The 19,195-nt window shown below is 33.6% G+C and overlaps 1 protein-coding gene across 3 annotated transcripts in view; it reads left to right on the forward strand.

The window, feature by feature from the left end:
• ikk-epsilon (IkappaB kinase) overlaps window positions 1-19,195 on the forward strand; it is a 42,943-nt gene that overhangs the window by 21,651 nt on the left and 2,097 nt on the right. The window contains 13 exon segments of one of the 3 annotated variants that reach the window (NM_001078272.1): window positions 7,181-7,319; window positions 9,438-9,562; window positions 9,838-9,981; window positions 11,755-11,884; window positions 13,169-13,350; window positions 14,308-14,468; window positions 14,866-14,976; window positions 15,401-15,580; window positions 16,402-16,601; window positions 17,034-17,184; window positions 17,709-17,810; window positions 18,118-18,238; window positions 18,737-18,932. In NM_001078272.1, coding sequence (NP_001071740.1) covers window positions 7,283-7,319; window positions 9,438-9,562; window positions 9,838-9,981; window positions 11,755-11,884; window positions 13,169-13,350; window positions 14,308-14,468; window positions 14,866-14,976; window positions 15,401-15,580; window positions 16,402-16,601; window positions 17,034-17,184; window positions 17,709-17,810; window positions 18,118-18,238; window positions 18,737-18,932 — 1,840 coding nt within the window. In that variant the 5' untranslated portion in view covers window positions 7,181-7,282. 3 annotated transcript variants of the gene reach the window in all.

The raw sequence follows: 19,195 nt of genomic DNA on the forward strand, positions 1-19,195 counted from the left end.
CGATTGGAAACAAAGAACATTAAAAGAATTATGAAACAGTATCCTCACGATTCCCATACACCGTTGCTAATTGTTTAAAATACGATCGGGATATTTGGATACCCCGTGCTAAAAGTGTCCCGTCTCACCCACTTCACTATATAACAACGTTTTGCGTTAGATTTACATAATTACGGTTGTAGCCTTATAGCATATTTATTGCTTGATATTTTGCAATCTGTACAAATGTTGGGAAATTTATAATTCGTGAGATTAGGAGTATATTCCTCGAAAGCTGTAAAACCCCTCGTAAATTCTTACACCGACTGACTGCCCACGTTATCCTTACACGTTTTAAACTCCAATATTAATGATTGCTTTTTAACTATCGAAATGCAGGCAGAAATATTCCGAAAACGCATATCAAGGTTTCCTTACGTTACTTGTAAAAAAAGGAACATTATTGTTTATGAAACAATTTCTTTCATGCCTATATACAGAGTAGTTGGGACCGACTTGCTATATCTCCTTTCATCTATAGATACGGTTTATTACCTTGTCTTGGTATATGCAATTAATTAAGCATAAATGTATTTACTTCCAAAATTATATTATAACAATGAAAATTTTGTGTTTGCCAATATCACGGCCCTTGTTATTTGCGTTATAGCGCCACCGTGCGAACAAAGACACTTCCGTAAAATACCACAGGGTTGACATTTGTCTAATATACTGTGTGTAGGTAATATTATAACGTAATACTGTAGTTTTCATACAAATTTGCATGCTTGTGCAAAGCTATATACACCTGAATTATAAAACTGTTAAAAAATAATTATTTTGACTATATAAATAGACCGTTTTAGAACAAACAAAGCCCAAATTACAGATTACAAAATGTACCTTATGTTTTTAATCACATAAAAACCATAGGTTATGACGTCATTGTTCGGTTGTAAACTAAATTCATTAGTTCTCTTAGCAAGAATTATTGGTAAAAGTATATTTATAAAAGCCACCGAAGCACCCCCTTTTTTGGGCCAAATTGTCATCACATCATACAAATCCTTGTTTATGTTAATTTGTGCGTCGTATGTATCTCGGTCGATTTGAGCCAGCGATGGAGTTTCCCGCGATTATTCTTTAGGGAAATGGAAAAACCCAAGTTTTCCAATTGAATCATCCAAGCAGCATCTGTTTTCACTGATGGCGTGGCCATTTTGCATTACGATAACGTCATAGTTTCGCTGGTCCGGTCGATTTTGTCTCTTTAGTAAATTCTTATATGATTGGTATAGTAGTAGGGGGGTGGGGGAGATTTCTACAAGCACGATTTAGTAGTAAACAATTACCATTTAAATAGTCATAAAACTGTATCTTCACGACCGTAAACCCTCGTTCTATACCTTCTTATTCTTTATTACATTTTACGGCTACGCGGGTCACACATAAATCCAGTCATGCGCTTAGTATTGTCACATTGTCATCTGAACAAACAAATCAACTGAAAAAGGGTGACTAAAGTTTTGAATCAATCTTAGTCATACAGAAAAAGCTTAAACCCGAAGGTCATTGGTTCGAATCTCGCCTTCATAACACAAATCTAAGGGTCCTTGAGTGAAGTACCAAACGCGAGCGTTTTGGCCTTAAATAGATTTGTCCGAATACCGATATCGTCTATGACTATATAGTCGCTCTAAGTCTACCTATAGAACTGTCTGGATCGTCGAACATTTTATATTAGTTACTTTAAAATGCACTAACTGTATAGTGACTGAATTATGTAGCTTGGAATACGGAGTGGTCTAGTGCGACGACAGCTATATGAAATACGTCTTCTAAATATAAAGTATTTACTCTGTAGGTGTATATCTGTTCCCTGTTTATAATCATCAGTTCGAGGCATTGACGGTTAAGAAGGGCTTCCGCCCAACGGCTAGGTCGTTTTAGTGTGTTTTTTTTAAATGAATGTAACTCATTTATTCTCGAAGCGTGACAAAGGAAATCGTTATAACACTGGTGTTCTGTTTCACACCTCGTGCCAGATTTCGAGTTTCCACTTATGTAAATTTTACCACCAAAAGTGAAGTCCAAACGCGATCTGGTTTGATAACTTCCTCAATGCCTAGTTTCTTAACCTGCTGTCAAGTTAACGAATTGAAATAAGCTTCCATATATTTGTCCAGTTATGCAGTAGTAACGGACAAGTATATTAAGTTGTACGTTGCCTATACTGCTTTGTAAGCTAAACTCGAAATCAATAAGGCCTAACAGTAATGTATATTGTAAACCAAAGTTAGTAGAAACCGTTGTTATAAACTATATAAGTGGTTACGAATAAATGAAACTTGTTTAACCTCGCGTGGTAAGACAACGACAAAAGTTTAACATCGGTGTTCTGTTTATAATTATTTCAAACTGGTATGACCTATATACAATAGGTTAGGGAAAGATGGGACACCTTTAGCACATAATATCAAAACATCCTGATTCAAACAATTAGCATCGGTCTATGGAAGTCGTGAGGATGCGGTTTTATAATTCCTTGAATATTCTTTGTTCACTACTAAACGAAATAAGAAAATGGAACGAAAGATGCCCCATTTTCCACACCCTACTATTGCACGTGCGTGTTAGTGTATTAGCAAGCGGTTTATATTTATTTATATTTTTTTTTTCAAAACGTAGGTGACAAGATGACGCCCTTCACGGACATAACGATACGCGAGTATACAAGATAATGTATTATAACCACACCTAACACGTGATTATTAAAACGCTTAGTGGATTTCTTTCATAAATTATGCTGCGAAGTTTCCACCAAAAATTCCCCAACTTTTATAACTTTTACAATCATATATCTTTACCACCATTGTAGGAAATTTCTCAGCATTTATTATTAGGCCTGGCCGTGACGTTCTGTAAGCGTGACATTTTTCATAATTATTTCATTGTATTTGCCATCATTAGTCGTTTCGTAGTTTTTTGAAACACCTACTTTTAACTGAGTATTATTTTGATCAAAGAAAGTCCAAACCAAAGGGATTTGTCAGTAATTTTCAGGAACCGCAAGCGAGAATAAGGGTTTAACGTTCGAAACCACACGTGGCAGCTTAAATGTTTGATTAAGAGGTTATTATCTCTCTAAACTCTATTAAACTGTAGTCTGTATTCTGTTCGCAACCGAAATTTTGCATACGGAACGAAATAGTTTAGTTTTTTTGATTAATTTCTGCACGTTTGCGGCTAAAATGTTAAACTGCGTTTTCGAGGGTACAGATGTTCTATATTTATAAACTGCGCTGTCATTGTACATCGGTTTCATGTATACCAACAATATCTGTTTCATCATTTTTTTTTCATCGTCATATGGTAAAAAACGAAACTTTAAGATTTCTCACACAGAACTTTATATGGTTTACGCCTTCGGGGTAGGAAATTTAAAAATGGCGAGTCTCAAAACACGCTTTCACATTATTGTATCATAGAAAACGGACGTCTGAAAGACATGGTATGCGAAAGTACGCTGACCGACTGCACATACTACCGGTCGCGCCATGGTGACTCATGTAAGGGATTTTTCTATTAAAAGTACTATACATGTGTAGAGCTATGCGCGCGAGTCTACAGTATACAGTCAAACAGTCTTACCCAAGAAGCATTAGGTAGCCGGTGTATATGCTTATCAATATACGATGTTTTAAAATTGGAACCACCATGAAAAAAAACGTTTCCCGAAACCCGCTAATTTCCGTCTAATGATGTCTTACGGCAGTTAGTGCAAAGTAAGGTTGGTTATTGAAAGGTTTTAGTAACGCCTAGAGGTACTCAACACGCAACGAGGCAGTAATTTTACTTTGAGGAGATTTTACGGTGGCCTAAAGGGGGGTCGAAGTGCATAGACATGTAATTTTTCGTTTTCAGCAGTGTATATTCATTTTGTATGATTGACAGCTTTATTAGACTTTTCTCCTTTAAAAAATCTCCCTTACGAGTTACGAGACGGTATCTTTTTTGCACGGTTGCTATTTTTAATGCGGTTAGTTTTGTTATATGTTGTTGTTTTAACAAAGCCGGTATTATATGTTTTGTTGTGCCTATTATAGCTTGGAGAATTGTTCAGACAATCCTTAGAAGTATGGGGAAATATCAAGAGACCTAAAAATCTGACCTTTAGTTAAGTCAATATTTCAGATATTTTAGTTTTGCGTAGGCAGGACATAGAATTTTGAGTCAAAGAGCAATAAATTGACGATGACAAAAATTTCCGCCTTCAATAAACAAATCGTTAGATAGATAAGAATTACGATTGAGCAATGGGTGAGTTTATTGTATAGTAGGGTGGGGGAAGATGGGACAACTTTTGTACATATAATATCTAAATATCCTGACCGAGTTCTAAACAATTAACAACGATATGTGGGAATAGTGAGGATATGGTTTTATAATTCTTTGAATGTTTTTTGTTTACTACCACATGGGCCGAAAAAAACAGAACGAAAAGCTGTTCCATCTTCCCCACCCTACTATATAATTATTCGCCCAAGGCATCATATGTGTTTTTCCAGCGGTCTAATTTTGCATTTAGCTATGTGCTGAGCTTTGGTAGGGTCGGGACGTGATTTTATCACTCTGTAGGCAACGTTTTTGAGATTAATGAAATTCAGGTTCTTGGAAAACCATAGCGGGGGATTTCTACCGCGTTCGGTTTTGCGAATTCCATTTAAATAATTGATTTATCTTTTGTGTGGTTTGCGGTAATGGGGCGTAAGGTTATAATTGTAAAATTAAAACTGTTTTTCTGTAATTTTGAATCTGACCGCATTGTGTGTGGTGTCAACAAGTATCGTATGTTCGTAACAAAGGCTACTATAGTTCGTTGTTGGGAAATGGAACACTGGGGCGACACGAGTAGTCACGTCGTATTTATTCATCTTTTTTTCCTAAAGCGCAACCACAAATTACAAAATTAGGAACTGTTACAAGGGGTAATATATAGTAGGGTGGGGGAAGATGGGACACTTTTTCGTTGCATTTTCCCGTCACATTTGGTAGTAAACAAAGAACACAAGAGGTATAAACTTTATACTCCCATAGACCGTTGTTAATTGTTTAAAACACGATCAGGATATTAAGATATTATGTGCTAAAGGTGTGCCATCTTATATATCCTTAGCGGGAAACCAGACACAGCAACAACAAATACAGCGCAAGGAAACCTTGTACTCTAAAATAGTCATATGACTCATATTTCAGCTGTTGAAGGTATTCAAATATTAACCTCTACTTTAAATAATTTTCATGCATACAAAAACAAAAACCCAATGCTTAATACTGTGTGTTGCGGTAAGCCCTCATATGTGTAACAGTAACCGCTACCTCGGAAGTGCCGGTCTCTTAAAACGCCCGGGATTTTCCCAAAAAAGTAACACGTAATATTGAGTGACGGTTATTCATTGTGATAAATCGCCATACACTTCGTGACGCAAAGGCGAGTCATGGCGTCCGCGCTATATTACTATATAGCAAGATTTGGATTACGTCATTTTACCAGAGAAAAATTTCGCCACTTAATCTACAAGCATTTGGCCTTAATTCGAATTACCAAGACTGACATAGGGGGTTTCTTTGAAAATGCCACAAATAACTAAGCGTGATTTAAATTGTTGTTTTGCTGCAAGTTGTTGTCATACATCCTTGTTTCTGACTTTTCCAGTTTTCCGGTCACTGGGTTTGACGTAAATCAACCTCAATCGAAAGTCTCTATTACGATCAAAACACAACACGCGTGATGTGCGGCTCACGTACGCAATCAAAATGGGAAAACACTTTTTGATTCATTTCTAAACTGGTCCTATGTCAATACACACCTTTATAGATAACGCCCATTCACATATTTGTCGGTTAATCCATTCATTTGTTGGGATTGGTTAAATGTGTTGCGTGATATATTATTTCGCACGCCCACGCAACGCCCTGCTTTTTATGAATGGGCCGCTGTAACGCAACTGTGACGTTTGTGCGTAAGAAGAAATTGCGTCCCCCGATGCGTGGGACGTAGGCATGCAGCTATAACTTTGAATTCATAAAATAGCTGGCGGATCACGTTATTTTAAGGTGACTTTTCGCTATTCAGAAAAAACTGCTGGGGGTTAGACTTCTTTCACCTTTTCGCCGTATTTCGTGCTCGCTTGTAAGGTATATACTTGGGAATGCTGACTTGTACATACAACGCAGCAGGTTTCAATCGTATGGGATTAGTAGAGTATATAGAGAGATTGAGTATGGAGATAAAGAATCTAGTTTCACAAGATATGCATACAGTGGTGTAATTCGGCGTAAATCGTGTTCAATTTAAGGGGAGTACCCTTAAGAAAGAATTAAGTTATGATATTAGGTTAGCGGTGTCAGCATATTACATAGAATAGAAAAGGAATGTTATGACATCGTGTTCTTGTGTTTACTTTACCCTGAACAAGTAAATATCTTGTTTACATTTCCGCAACACAGGTTTGAACAGGTGTAATCTGCATATTGCTTGGTGGGACGAAACTTTGGTGGTATTTATTTTATTCACCTTTCATTGGAACTTACTTTCGATTTCTTGTAACGTAATGTCGGTTAGCTCGTACTATGACCATGTACTTTCCGTAATGTACATAGTATTCTATTTTACATTTTATTCATTTAATCACATGACATACATAATTATGTGTTTAAACGAACGACCTTTGAACGTTACGCAATTTATTTAATATTCACGAAGGATGTTACTTTCTGTTGGTTAATACGCGGTTAAAACTATTTAAGTCGGGGTCTTCCCTGTCCCAAGGCCGGAAACTTGTTTGAATGTTGATGAGTTATCCGAAACCTTCTTCCGTTTTAAGGGGATATCCGGAAAGCGGAAAGTCCTGTCGGCGTAAAGGCGCTCGAATTGCCAACTGTTTGCTTATTAAGCTATGCGGTATATATATTAGCTTGCGTCTGCGTTCAGATAAATAGACCACAAGTTGAAATTGATCAAGAGTGTAAATGCAGGTACACGTGTGTGTTGTAACTTATAAAAGCGGATACGTATGTGGTTATGATGGTAGATAGAAAATTTTTATGTTGGTTAGGTTACTTGTGTCATTTCACCATTTTTACAGTTTTTGTTCCGCTTTTCTACAGCTTATACTAAGCGTCACAGTTTAAACTTTGAATAAATACCACTTCTGAAATAGTATGCAAATCGATTTGTATTAAAGCCAACGACTCTGTATGGCATTCTGAATTCAAAAAGATCTTGCTGAAGCGTTCTGACATGACAAGATTCGGGCACGACGTTAATAATAATTTTGGTACGTATGTTGTCTATTACGCAGAATATGTTAAACTAATGTTGCTATATTTGCATAATGTTATGCTAGGAGTATTTTATATAGCACTGTGGGGTAATATGGGACACCTTAAGCGACGGTCTACGGAAGTCTCGAGAATACGGTTTGGACGAGAAAATCGAATAAAAATGCGTCCCATCTTTCCCCAACCCTACTATATGCAAATGTTTTTTCGGCTGCAGTTACAACATTGTCAATTAAAGGCAATAATGCAGGCTTAAAATAAATAGTTTCACTTGCAGTTTTGTTTCATATTCATATAAATGTCACGCCTTTGGTATATTTAGAGTTAAATCATAGTAGAAATTGCCATAAATGGTAATATGAACAATTCGTAAAAATCGTTCGTTTAATTTATTGTTCAACGAACGCATTTTTTTCTTTTTATGGTTTTAATTTTTTTATGACCAATATATTAGTCGTTCAGAATTAACGTGATGAATTCATAACTGATTTTTAATCGCAGATCTTTAAAACAAAGTTAAAATCTAGAGAATTTATTTGGTTGCAAGTTGCGTAATGATTATATACAAGTTTCTACATAAACGCGTTTTGGTAAACATTTTTAGTAAAGGGTATTTAGAATTAGATTATAGATAAACCACTATCGAACGTTGCAACAGAAAGTGTTTAAAAAGTAGAATGTAAAAAGTCGTTTAAGTTAACTTCGTACATCACTGGAGATGGTTTTAGTTTTTTAAACCGAAACGTTTACAATGAAAGTCGTATCCTACATATCAACTGCCTTGTTTATATTTAGGCTGGCCAGAAAATCCATGTTTTATTCACTTAAGTGAAAAAGTTTACAAACAAGCCATAGAAAACTTAAGCAGCCTTTTTATTAGTTGGTGTTTATATATTCCAACATAATTGCTAAAGGTACCCGAAAAAGAACGGCCTATGGTAACCAAAGTCCATAGAAATCCATAGAAACCATAGAAGTGATTTCTATGGACTTTGATGGTAACTTATCGTGTTTCTATGATATTTATATTCTTGACAAATCGTAGACGTCATTGATGGGATTCCCCTGGTTTTATAATACGTTATTGCGTTACAAGACAAATTTCTTTGAAATGTTGCAACGACAATACAGTAAATATACCGTGTTATTCCATAGGAATGTTGCGTATGTGTGTGTAATGTTTATGTCAATAACTATATGTTGTCACCAGTATGTAATCGCTAAATCGCATACCCGTTAACTAACACCTAAACTTTTGCGAGCTCTAATTACGATTAGTAAGGTAAAGATCGTATTCAGATAGAACGATCTTTAATCACTAGTTACAAAGATAATTTGAAATTTATTATAAGGATTTTGCTTTTGTTGGTGAAACGCTAAATGCCATTATATGTGTCTGCTGGTCATTTCAAAATCACATGACAGTTGGTATCACATGTTTGGTCTGTATTATATCAGGCGGGATTTTTTACACTGTTATCACGTGTCTAGGGCTTGGGTCTTTTTTATTACTTGCCTTCTAGCTATATTTGTGCATTTATCAATTCAATAATTTTAGTATTAGGTTATTGTTGTTGTCCAGCTGTTATAGAGTGTATTGTTTAACGGTGTGGATGAGCTTGTTAAAGCAGAAATCCAGGTTTTATTTATTTAATTCGAAAGATACTGGCTGCTAGGAATGCAGATTAACCCAAGGCAAGTGATGTATCCATACATTGACTACTGTATTCAAATGTTTTGTTTACCTTACTGCTAAATATTTTCACACACTAAACAAATAATAGATAAAGCAAACTTTTAAATTTACTCTTCATACTTTGTAGGTGTATTTACTATTTATATATAGGTTTTTTTAAAGTATGACAAACTACATTTTACCATATCATTTGCTGTTTAATTATAAATTGAATTTAATATTATTAGTATGGAAAAATAGGTTTAAATATTCCACCTTTAAAATTTATACCTATAGAACAACTAACCCCTATAACCACTAACGCTGGCCAAGAACCGCTTTAACTACCAACCTCTAACATTTCTCTCCAACCTAGTATGTAATGTACCGAAGGATTTTACATCAGTACCAAATTGGTAATTAATTTAATTTATTTTAGGTAGTATGAACCCCCATCCTGCCCACAACTCTTCTCCCATTAGAAGCACCCTCAACTATGTGTGGTCGACCACTGAGATATTGGGGCAGGGGGCGACAGGATTTGTGTTCAAAGGCCGGGAGAAGGTAGAAATAACCATGTTTTTCTTTTGTATGTTTTTATACAAACCTTTTTATAGAAAACTTAAATCTTTTTTTAGGTATTAAAATTTACATCTCAGAATTCACCTAGCCGGGGGAAGGTACAGACGGCCATATTTTAATTTAATGTTGTGTATAAAGATAATTATACACAGGCCCGCCTTTTTTATTTTTTCTCATGCATAAGTCAACTTTTTATCTTTGAAATATTGGCTGAACACAATATATTTTAGATATTAAAATTTCTGTTCTTTTTCTAGAAAACTGGGCAGGAATATGCCATCAAGGTATTCAATTCTCTCAACTACATGGCACGCAGTCTTGAAGCACGGAGAAGGGAATTTGAAGTTTTAAGAAAAGTTGATCATAAGAATGTTGTGAGACTTTTCAGTGTGGAAGAAGAGGTGAGATTGGAACCATATGATAGGGTTTAATTTTTAATAAAATCTGTTTTTAAAATTTTAGTAAAATCTTGGGTGACATTGTTAAAAAGAAGTTACACTTATGGTTGTGCAATATAGAAAACCTTCTGAATAAATGTGATGAATGCATAAGAAGTAATGATACTGTAGAACAATGAGTGCCAAACTGTTTGGTGTGCATGCCAAAACATCTTATATTTAACATAGGAGTAACATTTGTTTGGTTTGGTTTAAAATCTGGTGTACAATTGATTGGTGCCGGTGTAATGAGCCAACTGTGGCCTAAATTCAAGATCCCTGGTGCGAAGTATCAGAGAATAAAAGAGTTGTAGACTTACATAATAATTATTTTGACTCCAACTTTAATAATTTTTTTTTTTTTTTTAACTTGAATAGGGGACTCAGGTTACTAATCTGATTAGATTTAATTCATGGCCATAATCATTTGTGTGTTTCTCTCCTTATTTTCTTATGTAATAAAGCCTATATAGATATATTATAAAGTATAGGTTAAATTCAATATGAGAGCAGATGGGTAATAAATGTCATACCAAACTATTATAAAGCTATTTATAAACATGGAAGTGTTCTCATTTCGAATTTTATAAAATTTGACGTTTCAAAATTTTCTGTCTACCAGTTGATTTGGTTTCCACTGTAGAATGTGAAGCTTTAAAATATTTTTACAATTTGGGTTTTAAACTAAGATTGTTAAAAAGTGTGAACACCATAAAATATGTGACTCCCAAATAGCTTTGTTGTGGCTGTAGTCTAAAGAATTCCCAATTTCTCCTCCACAGTTTTTATAGCTCTTTTTTAGTTAATGAATTTTTTTTTGATAGTGAACTTTTTTTTTAATGAAATCTTTTTTTTAGAACATCTTTTTTGTTAATGAAATCTTTTTATTAATAGAATCTCTTTTATTATTGGAATCTTTTTTTTGTTAATGGAATCATATTTTTAAAAACATCTTTTGTTGTTATTGAATAAGAATCCATGGGTGTTAAGTGTCTCTTGAAGTCACGAACCCAAAAGTTTGAAAACCCCTGGTTTAAATTACCATATACATTGTCATATTGATTGATTGGTTACACAAGGCACCAAATCCTAGAATATCTATCCTAGCCTGCCTTGCTAAGTTAAGACTTCTTATCCAAGACACAGATAGCAACCTATTTCCATCACAGTTGCGTAAACTAAAACTTTCCCTAGCTTAGGGCTTTCTTAACTGGGGTGTCGCAACAAAAATTTACGGGTTGCTGTAAAGCCCCTTGATAAAATCAACTTTACACAAAGTAGCTTACTGAATATCTTATGTTTGTTTTTTTTGTTTGTTTTTCTCGTTTTCAAAATAACATGATGCACTTGTGATCCCAAATGATTCAACCCCTGCTGACATTGGCTAACATAATAAATAATAGATTTATTTGTTTGTTTAATAAATGTGCTGACCACCGTGCTTGGTTTGACAGGGCTATAAAATAGGCCATTTACCAGTCTCCAAAAAGACAGCATATTTGTATTAACCATATGTGATATGTTTAGTGTGTACAAAAGGCTATTGTCTTCAAACAAACGGTACTTCCCATAGATCAAATGCGTCAAAACACTTTGTGTAAAAACATCTGTATAAAGATTAGAAATTTTGTTTTCCAAATTCTCTGCAAACAAGATTAAATTTTTTAGTAAAGTTATGACCGATTTATAAAAATAGTTATATATAATATATTTAATATTTATGTGTTTTATTTTCAGTTGACAACAAAGCACGATGTAATAATTATGGAGTTATGTCCCAACGGTAGTTTGTACTCCATGCTGGATGATCCTGAAAATCTCTATGGACTACCCGAGTCGGAATTCCATCGTGTATTGAGCCATATAAGTAAGTGTTTTGAACCATTAGCTTTTCAGGAACAAAACCCTGGACCCTAAGCCTTACTTTCCATATGCACAACACACATATAAAACAGATTGTTTTTTATTGCAATTGCAAAAGTCGTTTGTAGTATATTTTTTATAGTTTTAACTGCTGTTCAAAGTTTCCTAGCCTACATTGCGTAAGCTACATAGTTAGCATAAAATTCTAACAATAGTCCATAAAAACTTTTATTTTGCGGTTAGAGCTATTGTAGGCTATTCAAAGAGTCTATTAAAATTAAAATCAAACAAGTTTTACCATTTTGTTTGATGCCGGCAAAATGCATTCCATTACAATAGGGTTTGAAACCACAAGCATATTTACATTTCATGTATAGTATTTAATAGTTCTTGGTACATTATGTACGTTTTATGAATTGCTACTTCATTTACTATTTAGCATACTTCTGCCTTTAAGAGTTAACTGTGTTGAACCCTTTGTACTCAAATATTCGTCAGCATAGGCAAACAATATTAAATGTAAATGAGTTATTTCCAAGTATTCTTATCAAGACTTTAAAACTTTTCGTTGATTATTTACTTTTTGTGAATGAATTATGTAATATAACCCAAACAGTAAATACTCTACACAATAAATGATTGCTATATATGACAAGGCCTTTAACAACAAAATTTTTTTTATATATTTTTACCCTACTTAACGAAAGAAATGAATATTTTTTTACTTTACTAAATATAAAAAGACGTTAAAGGCACCTTATACATTAATTGTTCTTTATATTAGTCAGCACCAGCTAGGTGATTTGGACTAAGGGGTTTTCTGTAATATGATTCGTCCCACTGTAAAGATATATAGCCAGATAAGCATACTGTGGAGACAGAGTTAATTGAAAAGTTTATAAAAATATTTTGATAACAAACAGCTGTGTTAGAAACAATATTGTCTTCCCTTGTAGCTCACTTTTGAGTTAATGGAACACTTTCCACTTTCTATATACAGCTTACTTTTCTATGAAGACACTCAGTTGCAAAATGTGTCGTTTTTAAAGGCTTAAATTTAGACCACAACATAAAACTAAATTAAACCATTAAATAATAGGTTTGTCTCGCATAAAAGTAAACACCAAAGTCCAAACATTTTCTTATGGTGTTGTGTTAACCTAATACAAATACCTTAAATATTGGTGCTAAATCTTCATATTCATTTTTCACTTATATCTGTGCCTATCTAGTTTCAAATTTTTCTGTGCCACTGATCCTCTATAAAGTTTCCTGTTTATTCTCACAGCTGCTGGTATGAAACACCTTCACGACAAAGGTATTGTACACAGAGATCTTAAACCTGGTAATATCATGCGTTCCCTCGATGACGATGGCACTGCTGTGTACAAACTTACGGACTTTGGGGCAGCGAGAGAACTGGGAGATGATGAGCAGTTCATGTCGCTCTATGGAACAGAGGAATATTTGGTATGTAGGCTTTGCTAGTACTGGAAATTGTGCAATACATGAGGCGCCAAATCCAGGGTGGCATGGTATGCAGGCCCGTTGTGGAATTTTATATACTGTATTCACCAGTTGTGTGCTTTGGTGTTTACTGTTTATTGGGAAATACTTTATTTTTTTATTTTTTACTGTTTATTGGGAAATACATTTATATTTTCTTCTTTTTTTTCGTACCAAAAAATGCTAAAAAGTAAATAATCAATTGGGATATGTGTTTGAAATAGGAATATCAAGGCAGAGTCGATTATTTAAGTCATGCCTATTTTAGGAATTGTAGTGTCAACTCGCTCACCTTGTGTGTCGCCAATGTATTGTCTGTCTGTAGTGTAGTGTGTTCAGAACTGGTATCAAATTGTCTTGGGTTCTATTTACCATCTATTGTGTCCTATCATTTATCTTGACAAAGATTTTGAGTTTTGTTTGAAGACACCATTGTGAATGGCATCTCATCAATCAGAACAAATGTTTTAAATAAAATAAACCATAGAATGTAAATTTGCACAGTTGTGTGAGGGGTATCTTTGATCTTTAGCATCAATCAACAGGCCACTCTTTATTTATAGCATAGGCATAGAGGGTGATAAGAACTTAATATAGATAATATTAATATAGAAGGGTGGGAAAGATGGGACACCTTTAACGCAAAATAACCCAATATCCTGATCGTGTTTTAAACAATTAAGAACAATCTATAGGAATCGTGAGGATATGGTTTTATAATTCTTTTCCCTTTCTTTATAAACTGAAATATTTGGTACATAATAACACCCCAGCCATTATAACTGTATCCTGACTTTGGGAACTAACAATTCATATCATCTTGTTGTATTTTTGTAGCACTTAGAGGATGTTTTTTCTTAATATACAATCTTGTTGTGTTTTGGCACTCGTTTGTATTTTTTATACAATATAATTCCGCAGCACCCAGACATATACGAGAGAGCTGTTCTAAGAAAACATGCGGGTAAAATGTTTTCCGCAACTGTTGACCTTTGGAGTTTGGGAGTTACTCTATACCATGTTGCTACCGGCATGCTCCCATTTCGTCCTTATGGTGGCGCTAGACGTAACAAAGACGTGATGTAAGTTTTAATAAGTTTTTAAACAAATACACAAAAAAAATGTTTCTTAAAATTTTTTCCAATAGACAATTTCCCTTTTTTTTCTTGTAAGATTTTTAAAGATATTTTTGGTCCGTTTAGTTATAGATATAAAGAAAAATGTATTTATTGTACACTTAATACCTTTAAACCTTAATAGGCGAACAAATTTCATGTATATAAATTTAGCATGTATTTATACGTGTTTAGTCATGTATATAGTTTTGCAACTTCCCCTACAACTTATTTTACATATTATAAACTGGTGCCGCCTTTTTCAACAGGTAATAGGTATGAAGTTACGACAGAGAACTAATTTCGTTTATAACAGTGTTCCATTTTTTTACATTTAAATAAAATTCCCACCATTTTTCAACAGGTATAGGATTACAACAGAAAAACCAAGTGGTGTAATATCTGGGGTCCAACATTCAGAAAGGGGAAGTATTGAATGGAGTCGAGAACTGCCCAAGACGTGCCGACTGTCACAGTAAGTTCCGTTTAAAATCTTGTCCAACAAACAAAAATCATGATATGTTTAGGCTTACTATGCATGCCAGCCATACAACGACCCGATTTGATTGGTCTTTAATTTCCAATTTAAATCTGCATTGCTGCAAAAATAAGACAAAATAAATCTAGATATTCTTTCTGCCCCAAAAACTAAATCCTTTTTGTTTTCTTTTAAAATTGGATTATGTTTTTGTAGTGGTTGCAAAAGTATATTATTAAAAGGGTGTTAAAAAAGTTCAAAAGATTCTTCGGTCCCAAAACAATATAACATGTTTATCCTCAAACTTATGATCATAAAAAAATCGTTGTAATACATGTCAGCAATTGACTTAGACAAATTTGCCTATAGGATTCTAAATGCTTCCCTAATTTGCATACGGAACTTATCCTTATATCCGCAGTGGCTTTAAGAAAATTTTCACGGTTGTGCTTTCCGGTATCCTTGAATGCAACCCCCACAAAATTTGGACGTTTGATCGTTACTTTGCTGAAGTAGAAGACATCCTGAGCAAAAAAGTAATCAACGTATTTAGCGTGCCCAACGCCATGCTACATAAGGTTTACATCAGTCCAGAAAAAACGTAAGTTTGAAAAATATTTTTTCTGCATTTTTACATAATGTGTTAAAATTTCTTTATGAAGCTCTTTTAAATTTTGCTGTTTGCAATAGATTTCTGTGAAGAAACCATTTTTTGTAGGTTTTTTAGATTGTATACCAGATTTTACCGATAAAATGTCTTCTTTTTATTAACCCATTCAGTATTCTTTTAATTAACATATAGTTGTGTTATTAACTATTTATATATAAGTGTGTATATATATAAATAATTGTATATATATATGTTTGTACCATTGTCTAGGGCCTATATTAATAACAGGACTCATTTATAGAAGTCTAATATGCTAATTAGCGGTGCTAAAAGTGGAAGTCCTGTCAATAGGATAGGAGGCAATTAAGTTACATCAAATCGCTTGAGTTTTATTTATGCATTAGCGTGGTAATGTTGTTGTTATGACGTGTGTCCGTCTGCTGCGGTTTGATTCCGTTACTTAATGTGTCCACTGTTTAGTATGCATGCCTCATGGTTTGTATGCAAATTTGTAGATTGCCAAAGTTTATTTTAACTAAAGTATATTTCCTGTACAACTTATTCAAACACAAATCGATGTGACTAATTGGTTTGTTTTCAAAGTTACGCGAAGTTACCACACCTAAATCTTTGACTAATTTATGAAAAATATCAAAACAAACAGCTGTTGCAATTGTATTTTTTAAAGTACAAAAACTCTTTTCCGAACAGCATATCTTAAATTTGCCGCTAGTTTTCCGATCTGCAACTTGTAAATCTTCTAAATTTTGAGAAATCTTCAATTTTTTCTAATTTATGAACATTATTTTCAGCTTGGTTTCGTTCCAAGAGGCGGTGGCTGAACTGACAGAGGTTCGCTCCAGCAAACAACTTCTTCTGTTGGATGGGGAACAGTTTGAGATGGAGCAATTCGTTCCCGTTAAGAGTTACCCCCATACAACCCCTGAACACCCTCTTATCTTGTTCAGTTCTGATATCAATGATTTCCAAGCGATAACTATACCTCACACATGTAAGTTTGGGTATTAATGTTTTGTTCTGCACTTTAAACCAGGCCTGCAGAAAAATGTTCTGAATACAAAATGTACAGCGAAAACTTAAAGCCCTGCGTAAATCCCTAAAATTTGAGTGGCTTTTTCTATAAGCACTTTTTTATGGCAATGTTATCTTAATTTGAATTATAAGCAATTACTTTAAGTTCACAATAAACATGTTTTTTTATACCTACAACTAAACTGACCAGATAAAATCTAACAAGAAAAAATATGAATTATAAGCAAATATTTTTCTCATTAAACTTTTCAAGGTTGTTTTCTTAAAACTTTCCCAAGAATGTTTTCTTAATACAGATTATAAGCAATTAATATATTTTTCATCAAACTTTTTCAACATTGTTTTCTTAAAACTTTTCCAAGAATGTTTTTTTGACCATAATTCTCCACAGGCAAACCTCCAAAGGTGAAACCTTCGCTCTCACTTGATAATGACTCAAGTTTAGCGAAAGTTTGTTCGAGTACGTTGTTTGATATTCGAAAGTCAGTCAGTTACCTGCTGCTTGTGCAAATCCTTATTCGTCTCAGTGTAAAGTGGTTTGTGTAAGTTTTGTTATTGTGTAAAATATTTAAAAATTTTATATATATTATACCTTTCTGTCCTTACATATAGCATGTTAAATGGAATATATTGGCATTTAAGAGTATGCTGTAAAATATGTGGAAAATATTTTAATTTTGTTCGAATATTATGTAAAAAACTGTAAAATTGTTTTATTTTACCTAGCATATTGCATGTTAAATGTTACTTAAATGTTTTTATATGCAAAGCTTATAGATCCAAGTTTGGTTTAAAAATTATGTAATTATTGTACCTCACATATTGTATGTTAAATTGCATATATTGGTACATTAATGCTTTTGTTTTATATTCGCAAAAGCTATAGATTCTTGTTTTATATTGTTTTGGGTGTAATCTTTTCCAAACGATGTAAATACACACTTGCGTTATTTTTTTCTAAAAAGTTTAAACACTACAGCACCCTAGCCCCTCTTCTTAAATAAGATTTTTAAAGCAAGTTTATTTCTGCAAGTTTATTAATAATCAATGTATTTTTTAACAACAGATGTTATTTAAAATCTCGTGTTGTCAAATTAAAACTTCTCCGAAGCAATCTCCAATGCAAAGTAGATTGTCTGCGTACTGCACTGGAAATATTTGAAGAACAGTAAGTGTGTAGATATATTTGTTTTGTTTATTTCTCAATCTTTTTATTTTCCATAACTTATTTATCCATTTCATAACCTTTTTACTTTGTGAAACTTGTTTGTCCTTTTCAAAATCTTTTTTATTTTGTAAAATATATTTGTCCTTTTTTGACTTAAATCTACCTATAAAGGTGATAAATCTGTAATAAATTTCGTAAAGCTTACCCTGATCATGAGCTTAAGGTTTTGCTGTTAAATTTTCGTAGTACCCGATCCTTACTATACTGGGTAAATAAGTTACAATTATTTATACAATAACTCATTCAGTTACCAGCGAGAGACATCTTTACTGACAGTGATCACAAATTTAGTGACCAGCCCTCCCGAGGTCAATGAACTTAAGTTATATTTCACTCAAATCACAGAGAAGGCGAAAATTTTAAGACAGGTTGGTTTTCTTATAAATAATATTACAATTTTTTATCCTTAGTATGTTATGCAACTATTGTTTTGCTGTCAATTCTCATGTTATGTCAATTCTCATGTTATGCAGTCAATTCTCATGTTATGTTGTCAATTCTCATGTTGCTGTCAATTCTCATGTTATGCAACTATTGTTTTGCTGTCAATTCTCTTCACTTAACTATGTTAGTTAAATTAAATATAAAATCAAATCATTCATACAATTTTTACCATTTTGGTAGAACACAACAGACAACAAACTGTTAATCTTTTAGCATAAATATTTTTGTTCTTTCAGGCTTAGTAACCAATGGACGACTGCATAAATACACTTAATGTGATAACAAACACTCCAGACACCTCATACTCACTGTCAAGTCAAAATCCTTTAAACCTATTGAAAACATTAATTTTTCAGATAACTCAAGTGTTTTGAAATTGTCCTATTTTTACTGGGTTTGTACGTAACAGTGTTTTTTTTCAGATCCGCACGGAATTTGATCAGCTCAATGAATCTACGAATCAGTTTGATAAACTGATCATCCAAGAAGAGATCCCAAGCTCCATCTTCGTGGATGAGGGATCGCAAACCAACGACCGCCTCGAAGAGCGGATGAAAGTTGCTTCTGAAAAATCGAGAGAGATTAGCCGACTTTTTAAAACACACAAAAAAATCAGAAGTAAGACAGGTTAAGGTTATTCTATTGTGGGCAAGGGTGTATTAATGTAATGAATCAATTTTTAGTAATAATTTTTTATTAATCCATTTTTTCCAAACATTTTAAAAAAAGTTTAGTGCCAACCCATAATGGTTCAGAACGGGGGTTTTGGCCAGAGTCTATTCTTATGTAAAGCAGTTTGTGAACTCTAGGGCAAAATTTATTGGTGAACTAACTGAGCTTTGTGGCTCTGTACTAAAATGGCCCATTGCGTATCGGTTTTA

Source organism: Ciona intestinalis, chromosome 8 (genome assembly GCF_000224145.3).
Source record: "Ciona intestinalis chromosome 8, KH, whole genome shotgun sequence".
In the NCBI taxonomy this organism is placed as follows: Eukaryota; Metazoa; Chordata; class Ascidiacea; order Phlebobranchia; family Cionidae; genus Ciona; species Ciona intestinalis.